Genomic DNA, 13,737 nt, shown 5'->3' with positions numbered 1-13,737 from the left:
GATTGTTTACAGTAATCGTTAATTCATTAGTTGGAAAATAATTATCACGAGAGAATCATAAAGCTAGTCCATTGTTTGCTATTGTATAGTAATTTGAAGAATTTATTAATTAGTCGAAATATCAATTATAAGAGAACCACGTTGCCGACCTTTCTTAAAAATCTAACGCGATCTTCCGCGATTGGCCTTGAAAACGTGGCAGGAAATCATTCCGCTAGTCGCGCGACCTCGCACGTGTAATCGATGAGATTATATCGCTTCTTCTCTCTCTCTCTATTTTTTAAGAATTGTTCATAATGCCTAGATGATAAGCAAGAATCACCCGATCTCTCAACCGAGATAATAAAATGACAGAAACGAATTCATAATTTTTTTTTAATAAAAAATGATTTATGGCTAAAATTGTTTTAATAAAATATAATTTTACCTTCTAATTTCTCGTTTTATTGATAGAACAGATAAGAAATACTGTTAGCTATTTGATTTCAAGCTGAAAATTTAGAAGCCATCTAACGGTTTGCAGATTCACAAGATATCTTTGATCGATAATTTTTATATCTATTAAAAAATCGTGCAGTTTTTCATGTTTTATGCATAAATACATTATCTTTGACTGTGTGTAATTAAAATATTTAGTAATAAAAATGCGCGATTATAATAGTTACAGCGAATCAAACAGAATGTGGTCCATCATGTCAGAATAATTCCGAAAATCGACAAATAAGTATGAAGTTTCTTAAAAACGCGGTTTGAAAGAGCGATTTCGCTTTAAAGGGTTAAAGGAAATCAGACACGGATCGAGAAAGATGCTTTCGCGTTTAAGCTTGTTCAGAAAAATGCATGGAAAATACATCATCGATAGCGAAAAGAATTTTCCCATGGAATACACGATGTGAATTTCATGTCGCGCGATATCCTCGCACAATTCGAGACATAAATCGCTATAGCCTTTGGCGCATTTCCATCGCGGCGATCCAATAGACTTTCCCCGCGAAGAAAAAGTTTGCCTTATGCGAACGAGTCTCTCTTGATCGGGAATGCTTTATATTTCGCCTAGTTAACATTAATATAGACAGTGTTCCGGAAATAGCGTCCTTTTTTTTCTCGGACTATAAATGATTACACACACACACAAACCAAATAAAAAGAAAAAAAAAGTATTTATCGAAACAAGGAAAGTATACTTGTTAGACTGAATAATACATTATCGTCGTCGTGCTTTTATGACGCGCAAATCCAACTCTAATGCGAGTCGTGGAATCTATAGAACACGTATAATGGAATTTGCGTGGGATCCCATCCAAGGCTCTTACAACGTCCGTTTGATTTACTCGCGAAGTAACGCCCGAACGACAAAAAGTCATAGCTCTTGAACTTATATTATACGATATTTTAGCGATTTGAAGAAAAGATAAATAAAATCGCTCTAAAAAGTTTCGAGAGAAAAATGTCTTTGACTTCGAAAGAACTTCCATTATTTATAAAAAATGACTAGAGAGTTAAATGTGAAATCGCTTAGAATCTCGTTTTCAAGTCAGTGATTTAAATGATGGCATCGACAAGTGCCACAGTCCCAGATGCATTTTTTGAAAGATTTCCATAGAGATCGTTCTAACGGGTTCTTGCGATTATTTAAATTGTCGCCGATAGAATGTGGCTACTGTTGGACTTATCGAGCATGACCAATCGGTAATTTTATTCACGTTGGATCGATCTGTGTTATGCCCTGGAAATTCGATCAATCGAGCATCACGCATGAATGCAAAAAAGTAGATCGTAATTGATAGAAGCCGCAAAAAGAAGACATTACGTATATATCTTCAAGCGTCATCCGGCGCTAATACATCCGAGCTCGATATAGTTAGTTAAAAATGAATATAAAATTATTCATTTCAAATCTAGAAGAAATATTCTAATATTTCTTTTCGTTCAAATTAATCAGGAATATAAATTATTTTGAAATTATAGACCTCATGATATTAAAAAAAGATTTTGATATTTTTTTCATTAACTGTTCCATTAATTAAGGAAAAATAGAATTTTCATATTTAAAAATAGAATTTTCATAATTATCTATAAATTATAGACATTGAAATTTTAAACATAATTGTCGAGATGATTTGTCCACGATGAGAATCTAATCTCTCGCTTTTGTAAGGCTGGGAAATCGCATAAACAGTTTCGCGCAAATTACGAACATAATAGACGGTTACGCGGTTACAATTCGATTATTTTTATCGACGAGGTGCCATCGTTCGCTCGCGCAGCTCACCTTCAAGCAACTAAACGTGCGTCATTTTGCTGATTACAGGACTAAAGTGCGGTCATCCGGCTGTGCCGATGAACGCCAAAGTATCGTTGTCGGACGAATCCTTAACGGTCGGCAGCGTTGCAAAGTACACCTGCGATACTGGCTACGAGCTGTTTGGGTAAGTACATATTCCCGTAAAACAATGCATTACAATAATACTTATATGAGCTTAGCACCTTACTTTTAACAAATTCAATTTTCAGTAGAGAAAATAATAGTATTTCGTATTTGTACACTGAAAATAAAATTTGTTTAAATCAAATAAATACATTTTGTTAATATTAATTTTTTTTACTTAAATAAATATATACTTTGTTTTTAAAAATGTTTTGTTATATTAAATAAATTATTATCTGCTTGTAATAAAAATTATAATTTTTAAATTTTAGTATAAAAAAATATTTTTATTTGAAGATACAAAATTATTTAATAAAATAAAGAAAACCTGTGTCTTTTAAACAAGCAGCCAAAAATTAAAAAATGGTTTTTAAATGCAGTAATTCAGTATAATAAAGATAAAAAAAAAAAATTTTTCGAATTTAGTAAATTTTTTTCAGTGAAAGTAGCTGTTTGTGGTAACAATAATATCATTCATAGTCAAAATCATAAAAAATATAACATTATGAAAAAACAATCCGATTTTAAGATTTAAAAAAATCCGAGGGGTCTCACTGTCGCAATACATGTACATTTTTTCTGGAATTACTTACGCATTGCTTTGCATTACGTCGTATTCGCATTACGCCGCATTACTTCGCATTGATTTACAAGTCCTATAGTACAAAACAATAATAACCCAGACAAGATTAAAACGTCTTAAAAAGTAATAATGTCATCGTTATAACGTCTTTAGAACGTCTTTTAGATACGCGTGAATAATTCTCTGAAAGTCCAATTTATGATTATTTATCAATATTTCAGATAAATAGATAACAACAAAAAAATAATTTTTTAAATTTGATAAAATAAATTAAAAATAAGGTATTGTTGATAAGAAAATCAACACTATGTTGGTGTTTTGCTATAAAATGCGGCCGATTATTGAATGTCCAGAGAAATGTCATTTAAAACTAAAAAAGAACTAAATAAAAGGAGTGCCAACCTAAGGGCCAATAAATAAAAGAAAAAAAACTCAAAATAATGACCTTTCATCTGAAAGTACGTCTTCTATAGTTGAACTCGAATGTAAATTTGTCCGTCGCATTATTTAAAATTACACGGCGTATTACATGAAATTACTTGGGTAATTCCTGGTAATTCGCAATACATGTACAAATTTTTGGTGAGTGAGACACCCCTCGAAAAAATCGCTGCCATATCTTGCTTCAGAATCGTTTATAAATGTTTATAATTGCGTTGTTTAAAAGTTTTATTATATTTACAATTGACAAAAAATGCAGCTTTATCAATTTCAAAAATATATCTCAAGTCCACTTTTATATTGTGTATGTCAGAGTCGTCTTGCAGAATTTTTTGCAATGATTTTTATTTGTTTATAGTTGAAATACTTTAATTAGACTAATTTAAAAGTTGTAAGATATTCGCAATTGTGTGGGACGAAAAACACAACTTTGTGGATTTTAAAGATATTTCAAATATTCGCGCTGTTTTTTAAAATTAAAATTAAAAAATAACTAAAAGGTAATTTTTGGCTTGTTGTCCCAAAACAAATCCAATCAACGACGACAACGAGACAACAACGAGTCTTTGAGTCTGATACACGCATTACAAAGTACTTACAATACACTTTTCACAGTAGTATATAATTCTCGCTCTCCACGGGGGGCGATTCTCGCAATAAATAATTTCCTTTAACCAGATTCATCTCAGCCATAGATAAGTAGCCAACTAGTTGACTGTGGAGAATTTAAAAGAGTTTAAAGAACGAAACTAATATTAATTGTAGCTACCGCGACTCCTTACGAACAGCGAAAAATATACGAAAGAAGTATACTAAATATTATAAGTACTTTATAGCACGTGTCCAAAGGTTCAGTTGACAACAATTATGTTTCAGTTATTTCTATCATTGGCATCTCGTCGCGGTTTATTCATGATAATGACGCAATGATAGGCTACGCCTATCGCGCGATATCCACGGATAATATTGCTTTCCCGGAAAGAATCTCGATCGACAGGCGTGCCATTCTCTTTGCAGCAGCGAATAAATTATAAAGGCAGTAAAATGAACTTAGTTAAAAGTAGTTGATAATATAACCGAAGAAAAATGGGATAAAGTTCCGAATAGGTGTTACAAGAACTACAACTTTTATTTGACACATTTTTTTCTTACATCAATATTTATCGAAATAATATTTAAAAAGTTATATTTTTTCAGTTTTTTTGTTTTGACCTTGAAAATGACCTTGTCGCAAATTTTCATTATCATATTCGTAATCAGCGTTCAAAAATACAAAAAATAGTGTAGTTTCAAAAAAATCGGAGGGTTCACCTATTCGGAACTCCACCCGAAAAATGATTCAGATAGATAGAGAGTTCCATTTGTGAAATTAGCAGCATTTTCAGAATTTTGATATAATCAATAAAATTATGAAATTCTAGGTCTCTTCGGGAAAAAATATAATCTATCAATTATATCGAAATTCTAAAAATAATAAGTAAAATAAAATGACCATGGTAAAAAAATACGAGATATCATCTCGTTGTTATATATGCCATTATATAATTAAATGTGACTTAACGATAAATCGCGTTGAACTTGGCACATTGGAGACTCTCCGCCTTCGATTCTAGGTAGTTAGGAATGCATTTCAATCATGAAACCTCGGATAGTATGTCATGTATCTTTTTATGGTACCGTTAACTACACTGTGTATGTTAATTAACGTTTCTTCTTTTCTTAAATATTATATCTTAAGTATCGCGTCAGGTTGAGCATCGTCGTCGCCAGATTCTAAAGTTTGCCATTAATTTCCAGATTGCATTAAGAGATAATATTTTTCTTTTAATTTTATAATCGCGTTTTTTGTAAATACATATGTTTATTATTAATGGTATTTCGTCATAGCAAATATTGACAGACCATCATAATAAAATTTAATTAATATTGCAATGACATCGTTCATATATGTATATGATTCTCAGAATAAAATTATAAAATTGCAATAAATTGATCTGACGGCTCAACGAAATAAGTTATAACAATATCTTATTGTGAATTTTCTGCAATCTTAATTGCAATCAAGGTTTGATCTCCATATTATATATATCACACTTTCCATATAAATATTTTTTTTAAAATTATATAATGGATTTGAAATTTCTGAAGATTATAGAATTATCGATTTTCGTTTCTTTTAAAAGAAATATTAAAAAATCATATCTGCAGAAACGGAAAAGGGAAAACATATAAAAAAACTAACTTTTTGTTGCAAAACTAATGCGAGAGAAATTCATAGGAACACGCGAGCGGATATTGGCAATCGTGTACGCGCGATCGGCTATATTTTCTTCTCGACGCGTGCAACGACGAACGGAATGCACGCTTCTCGTTGAGAATAGTGATTGTCTATAATGCGGTACACCACTAACTTTCTCCGTTTTCAAACGATTGGTGCAGGACGTTTTATTTAAAAAGAAAAAAAAAAATTATGGAATAATATAAGAGAATATAAAATACAAAGAATCCCATTCGCGTCGCATTCCTAGGTTTCAAACTACACTGTTGGAAAATGTGGCTTAAATTTAACATATATCGCATATCCTAAACGGTCTACACAAATTTTTGTGTTAATTTAACACAACATGGATATGTTAAATGGTGATACTATAATACTATACTAATATTTCAACACAAAATGAATGCAAATTTCATAGTAATTTGAAATAAATTTTGTGTAAAATTAATATATTTTTAATGATGAAATTAAAATTGTAAAAGTGTTATTGACAGTCTGTAGTCACACTTACTTCTATTGTGGAATAAAATCAACATTTTTTTTTCTGTAAATTTTAACAGATAAATCCTGTCACTAATAACACGGAACATATCTATTGTGTAAAATTAAAAATATATGCACATTGTGTTATTTTTACACTTATTTTAGTTGTTTTAATAATTTAACATTTGAGTTCAATTAACACAACAGCAATATGTTAAATTAACACATAAATGTATTAAATATTTAACACAAAAATTTTAACCGAAATATTTTTAACAAGAAAACCTAACCTAACCTAACAGAAATTTTTGTTCACAACAGGGTATAGTTTATGATAAAAAAATAACGCTTACGCCTACATTCCTTTCTCTGCTCAAAATAATTTTTCAAGACTCACATTAAACTCACCAGAGCTTTACTTAAATTTGGTGTCGTCAGAATTAAATTAAATTAATAGAACGTTTCTTAGAGTTTTCATCACATTATATATGATTACGCTAATGCACACTTTGTAAATAATCATGTCAATATAATTACAGGCATAAATATACAATTATATAATTGTAGCACTATCAAAATTTTTCTCAAGAAATCGCGTAAGCGTATAATAATTCTTTTCATAACTATTTGTGTAAATATAAATAAAACTTTTATTTATATTAAAATAGTTATGAAAGTGATGATTTTATTTATATTAAAATAGTCATGAGTTCTTTTTATCTCGAATATTTCCCTTGACAGCTTGGAAAAATGCAAGTACCACTGCCTCGCGCACTATCCTTCTTTCACTCGCAGGACATAATTACACCGATTATAGGCAGAAAGTTATAAGCAACATTTTTCGCTCCAACGGTCCGGCAAAAGATTTTTCATGCATAACACGCATAACGAAGCCGATACACCTGTTATCAGTTGCGTAACGTCGCGAGAAAGTGACGTTTGCATGGTCGCCGTTTCCGATAATACACATTCGGTATCCGCTTCAACTTTTGATAACTGTTACTTTCTTTTAGAACCGGCAGCTTGGCATGCAACGCCCGAGGAAAATGGCAGGGTGACCTACCGTTTTGCGGTGAGTATTCATTTTCTCGCGGTCCTTCCTCAAATCGATAACGACATCCTGTATATTGTACAAACTGATGTTCCACCATTATCGTGTCGGCAATTACACACCGCTATACATTTCGATAAGGTTGATTAATTCTCGATGTTCGTACAATATGTTTACAATATGCGCCTTAATTATGCTAATTATTAAGCATCTTTATAATTCGACCGGTGCATTCCCGTTCGTTTTCCATCAGTCTCGACTATAACAATCGACTTTCTCCATCGCACAAAATGAAGTTCGTTTTCGTGATATGACTGGAAGACATAAACGCGACAGGGATCGAACGAGAGTCGCATTTTCGTCGGAGAGAACATCAAACTGCCTGTCTTAAAATACCAATCAAGCCACTTTCCCTCGCTTTATACAAGGTGTCTCAAAATTATCATTTATCATTAATTCTCCCAGCTACGGAATAAAGAACAAGCAACGTGATAATAGTTTTCGTGCAATACGTTTTTAAAAATTGAAAAATGTCAGAAATTTTATTTATAACTGGGAGCTGTAAAAAAAATATTTAATTATAAAAATCATGGAATAATTTTGCTGGTTATATTATCGCGAAATAAATATTAAGTAAACCAGTTGCTCGAGAGATTTCTAAATAAAAGAAACAATAAACTGATTAAATAAAATTAATAAAAATTAGCTTATAAAATTGATATTATTGGAATTTTGGTTCGTATGGTTTTATTAGAGAGATATTATAATGACAAAACTGTAATTAAAAAGATAAATAATGCGACAGGTACGAATGTCGGTTTCCGCAAACCGGCGAATCAATCGACGACTGTGAGGGGCGGAAACGCAAATCACGGTAATGATGGTGACTTCAGTACGGAACACGACGGAAAAAGATGCACGGAAACTCAAAGCGAGCCTAGTCCTTGGTGGAGAGTCGACCTTCTCAAGCCTTATTCCGTCAAGGTTGTTCGAGTGACGACGCGAGGCTGTTGTGGTAAACTTCCGTATAATCCTTTTCATATTTAAGACTTAAAAGGATCATGATAGCATATTTTTCAGTTTAGCAGTGTCGTTTTTTTAACTAATTTTTTTTTTATTTTTTGATTTTGTATTAATTTTTAATTTTTGCGTAAGTTTCTAATTTTTATGTTTTTTTTTTGTATAAATTTTCAATTTTTAATTTTTGTATGAATTTTTTAAATTTCGTTTTTTGTTTTATATTATCTTTTCCTTTATTAAACTTTTTATATATATATCATTATTGGAATGTATACATATGATTGTTTATTTTATATCATCTTACATAATTTTTTATAATAAATATATGCCAGAGCGTTAGATATGCCAAGCGTGTATATTACAATTGTGCACTTTTAGTTAATTATAACAACTACTTTGTATAACAATTTTTTTAAACGGTTAAAATGTTTTTATTTAAATAATAATAAAAAAAATATTTAAAAATAACATTGTATTTTGTGTAACACTTTTTCATATGGCGCGTGCACTTTGCGCCTTTTTTTTTTATATTTAGGACTTACAATAGAAGATTCGTAACTCCCAATTACTCTACAAATTTGTCTTAAATTATAAATATCTTGATATTTAAACACCTTATTTTGTTACATCAAAAATTTTTTTATTCGAAAAAGACGGATAATTTTGCTCAATTTTAAACTAAAAAAAGATGATTTAATGTATAAGATAATTTTTTATCTCTCCAAGGCTATCTTAAGCTTCAGCCGCGTATACAATTATATGTTCGTTTTAAGATCTGACTATAACTAGCTTGAAGAATGACTTATCGATTGCTCGGCAGGTCATCAACCTCTTCAGGATATTGAGATAAGAGTAGGCAATAGCAGCGCTGAATTGCAACGCAATCCTCTGTGCGCCTGGTTTCCCGGTACTATTGGTAAGTGTTTCGAGAGACAGCTATAAACAGTATGGGCCGTTAATTAGAAAACGTTCAGAACAATCATTCTCATTTTTTGTTATTGCACCTCTTTTTAATGTATTATATAAGATCTACAAAATTATTCTCTGCATCAAATACTGTGAAAATCTTCGAAAAAGACGCCTGTTGATTATCTTACAAATTTATTTACCTAATTTATAAAAACATTTATATTTATTATGTATCAAATGTTGCAAAAATATTTGAAAAAAGATGTCTGTATTAATTATCTTAAAAATTTATTTATCTTAAATTATTCCACGATACATATTCGGAGTTCTGAATGTTTCCTGAAAAATTAAAGCGAATTAATTAAGACCGATGACGAATCAAACTCGCAGAAGAGGGCATCACAAAGACCTTCATCTGTGCCAGAGCTCTAGTGGGCCAATATGTCTTTTTGCAACTTGTTGGTGTCGAGGGTAGTTTGAGCCTCTGCGAAGTGGAAGTTTTCGCCACGGACGGTAAGTTTAAAGCTCCCATAAAAAGCTTGAATTTCGAGTCGAATTACATATATTTTATAATATATATTATATTATAAAATATATATAATATTAATATTATTATATATTTTGTTAAATAAATAAATAATAAAGAATGAAAAGCTAAGAAAAAAAAAATTTTAAAATTGGACGCAATAAATCTTCGCTAATGTGTACGATTGTGGAAGCGTATAATTAAGATAATATCAGAATAATCGCATGTTCAAGAGAAAGAAACGTTCGCTATGAAAAGGATTTATAAATGTTCGCAGAATTCTCGATAGATAGGTGTGCACATGCCGGCACGCCCGCCGACGCCGACTTGACAGCCTTCAATTCCACGTGTTACGAATTCATAGTGAAAAAGGGCGGCTCTTTCCAAGAGGCGAGGAACTACTGCAAGAATCGCGGAGGTGATCTCGTTCACGGTTTCCAGGTTGTTACAAAATTTATTTAGTTTATTTATATTTAGAACTTTCCTGTAAAAATATTTTTATCTCATTCTCGTATGAGATGAGTTTTTAATAATTTTAAAAAATTAGTGTATAGTACTATTGATTTTCATATTAAAATTTAAAGAAAAGATCCTTAAACATTTAGTGAAATTAAAAAAAAAATGATGATATTCATAATATTCGCAGGGCGTATCGTCTATATTTATCCTGAACAACCTAGAAAGGCGAAAGGATAAACTCAAGACCCAGCTGGTCTGGATCGGAGCCCAGAAGGAACCGCAGATCACAGCTCGAACGTGGCGATGGGTGGACGGTAAGTTGGCAAAGTTTCGGCGAGTTATTCCGATTATTAATGATCACCCGTGAGAATCGGGCCGAGAGGGCGGAATATTGGATAACCGGAGGTGAGATTCGGTAATCCGATTGTCGATCCAACGATTATCCGGCAATTACAGAACGATTACGCGACATCGTGTTATTTCGGAAGGGCGATTTTGCAAATTCGCATTCCAGCCTCGCTTCGAAAGAATGACGATCGCGTTCCGTAATGATGAGTCAATCGAGTATCGTATAATCATCGGGACAAATTGTATCGCAAGGTAGAATCGTTATGGGCTTGCAGCCGAAAGCATCGTCTGACGATAAATAGAACGTGAAAGTTATTGCCGTGTCGAAATCTACAGGAAGTTACATCTTCCAACGTGCATCAATTAATAAATATATATATTCCTACTTATGAAGTCATCCATCGTTAACACAACGAAATATGAATGATAATAATATTAATTAAATTAGATATAACAAAATATAGTCAGATAAATAATAATAATTGCTTGATAATTTATAAAAATAAAAATAAATTTTATTGTGTGTAAAAAGGCTGTTACCTTATGCCGAGTTTTAAATTTTATATATAATAAAATGCGATTATAATATATTATTATAATTAAAAATTCTTCCTAAGGTGAAAATAATACGTGAAATTAATGCATACTGGTCATATTACAGGCGAGATTGTGCAGAAACCATCCTGGGGCAAAGACCAGCCGAACAACTACAACGGCGAACAAAACTGTGTCGTGCTGGACGGAGGTCGCGGTTGGCTTTGGAATGATGTCGGTTGCAACCTCGATTACCTTCACTGGATCTGCCAGAGCAGTAAGTGTGGACAGGAATTTTTTCTGTGGACAGAGGAAAGTCGCCTGTCGTTATTGGAAAAAAAAAAAAATCGAAATCTGCCCAAAAATATTTCATAAAAATACCACGCGTGAAGAAACCTTTTATATTTTATTTATCCCATTTTGTTTTTTGCAGGACCACCTATCTGCGGCAGTCCCGAAAAATCGGAGAATACCACGATCGTGGGATCCAAGAGAGTGATAGGTTCCACAATAGAGTATGTTTGCCCGGACGGTTATATGTTACTTGGATCGAAGTCCAGAATGTGCGGACCGAGCGGTTTTTGGAGCGGCGATGTGCCTACGTGCAAATGTGAGTGTGAGACTTTAATGGCGCCTGGTCATTCGCCTTCGTAAACAACGTCATGCGACAAATATTTTAACTTTAAATTCTTTGTCTTTCTCATCGATCATTTTTATCACTACAAACTAATTGTAAGAATCACAGACGACCGTATAATTGATATATTAAATATAATAATCTAATATTAGATCCATTTTGTATAATCAAGATTGCAATGAATTATATCAAATTAAGAATTATGCTATTATATTTATAGATTTAATTATGATAATTTTATACCGATGATGATTTTTTTTTTAATTTTTGTAACAAACAATATAAGATTCCAAAAGACCTTTAAAGAATCTATGTGAACTTGGCCCTTCAACATTCGAAAAAAAAATAAAATTTCTATGCATCATTTGACTGTACATCGCACAAGTTTGCCGTTTTTTAATTTTTATTTGCATACTGGTAAATTATTTTTAAAAATATATTGAGAGATAGCATGAAGTTTTAGCTCCCCAAAAAATTTCTTTTTTGAATAATTATTTTTCTCTAGATGCAAATAAAAAATCTCAAAAACGATAAACATCTGCAAACAATGTGCAATTAAATGACGCATTAAAATTGAATTTTTGCGAATGTTATAGAATTAACTTCATGTAGATGTTTAAAAAACGTTTCAGAAATTTGGAACGGTTTTTGTATTACGTTATTTACATAAGAATATGCACAATTATATTTAATACTGAATATCCTTCGTAAATGTATGAGCCACATCTGTCACGCATGACCTCCATTATTCTTCAAATATTTTTACAGTTGTCGACTGTGGCGTCCTACCAGATTTGGAGAACGGTGCTGTCACGTTACTCGAGGACAGAACCACGCACGGCGCTCTTGCGGATTATACGTGTAAAGAAAATTACACGCTTGTGGGTGACACGAGACGAAGATGCGGAGACGGTGGTATCTGGAGCGGACACCAACCCCAGTGTCTATGTAAGTAGAGTATGTTTCTCACATTTAGCTTAAAATGGAGAGAGAGCATAAAAATTAAATATTTAATATACACACACACAGAGAAAAATATTTTTAAATTCAATATTAATAAATTATATTGAAAAATAATATACACATTATCTTAAGTAAGTTCTATCACAAATAAGATCAACTATTAATAAAGCAGTATCAAATTCTTGCCATGTATTTTCTGCATACAATGGATATATGTATAATTATTAATTATGTATAATTATAAAACCCCATGTGTATATTACTGCTAGTTAGAAAATAATTTCATGTTAGCGTTTTAAGTAAAGAGTCGCGTTTCAGTATACTTTCTACCTTGTCATTCCGTCTGTGATTACACGGCTAATTACTTTTCAGTCGACTGGTGTCCCGAGCCACCGGAAGTAAACGGTGGCATCGTGACAACTACCGGAAGAAGAGTGAACTCCACTGCCACTTATTCCTGTCAAAATGGATTTATTTTATTCGGTGACAATGTAAGTTCCCAAGATTTTTTTTAAATTAATTGTGCTTACAATTATGGTTTTAACGAGATTTTTTAAATTTATATATATTTAAGATACATATAAATATATATTAAGAAACGAGATAAGATATTATATATATGCGATTAGAGAGTAAGAGAGTAGTAAAAAAAATAGAAACTTTGGGTAAAAATTCGGTAAAAAACTGTTTGTTTACTCCTCGAAAAATGGGTTTTTTATCCCATTAACTACTCAGAATGTCCATTTTTAAAAATTTATAGCAAAAATCTAATTTTGATGTTTATTTATTTACCTTTGATGCACAGTTTTGAAAAATGAGCGTTAAATTTATTAAAATTAGGTATCATATTCCATGTCCTGTGTTATTCTCACTTCTGGTCTACAAAATAACAAAAATAACAGTTTAACTATGCTTAAAAAAGTTTTCTTTTAACTTTATGAAACTTTAAAAATAACTCTCAAAAAAATGTCTTGCTGATATAGGTAGATTTCTAGGTGTCACAACAAAAATTTATCGCTATTTTTTGTATCTGTTAGAATATTGTCTGTTACATATAGAATTTATAGCAGCAATATT

General features: G+C 31.6%; 1 protein-coding gene across 1 annotated transcript in view; it reads left to right on the top strand.

The window, feature by feature from the left end:
* The first annotated feature begins 2,168 nt into the window (after positions 1–2,168).
* LOC115238572 (sushi, von Willebrand factor type A, EGF and pentraxin domain-containing protein 1) overlaps positions 2,169–13,737 on the top strand; it is a 30,529-nt gene continuing 18,960 nt past the window's right edge. The window contains exons 1-11 of the mRNA XM_029812536.1: positions 2,169–2,429; positions 7,227–7,285; positions 8,070–8,279; positions 9,105–9,200; positions 9,584–9,706; positions 9,997–10,160; positions 10,366–10,492; positions 11,188–11,337; positions 11,494–11,670; positions 12,466–12,645; positions 13,033–13,151. Of these exons, the coding sequence (XP_029668396.1) occupies positions 2,341–2,429; positions 7,227–7,285; positions 8,070–8,279; positions 9,105–9,200; positions 9,584–9,706; positions 9,997–10,160; positions 10,366–10,492; positions 11,188–11,337; positions 11,494–11,670; positions 12,466–12,645; positions 13,033–13,151 (1,494 nt within the window). The 5' untranslated portion in view covers positions 2,169–2,340. The remainder of the gene's footprint in view (positions 2,430–7,226; positions 7,286–8,069; positions 8,280–9,104; positions 9,201–9,583; positions 9,707–9,996; positions 10,161–10,365; positions 10,493–11,187; positions 11,338–11,493; positions 11,671–12,465; positions 12,646–13,032; positions 13,152–13,737) is intronic.

The sequence above is a fragment of the Formica exsecta genome, unplaced genomic scaffold, assembly GCF_003651465.1.
Source record: "Formica exsecta isolate Colony F162 unplaced genomic scaffold, ASM365146v1 scaffold35, whole genome shotgun sequence".
NCBI lineage: Eukaryota > Metazoa > Arthropoda > Insecta > Hymenoptera > Formicidae > Formica > Formica exsecta.
The sequence above is the reverse complement of the archived record's forward strand: the minus strand, read 5'-3'. Positions and strand labels throughout refer to the sequence as shown.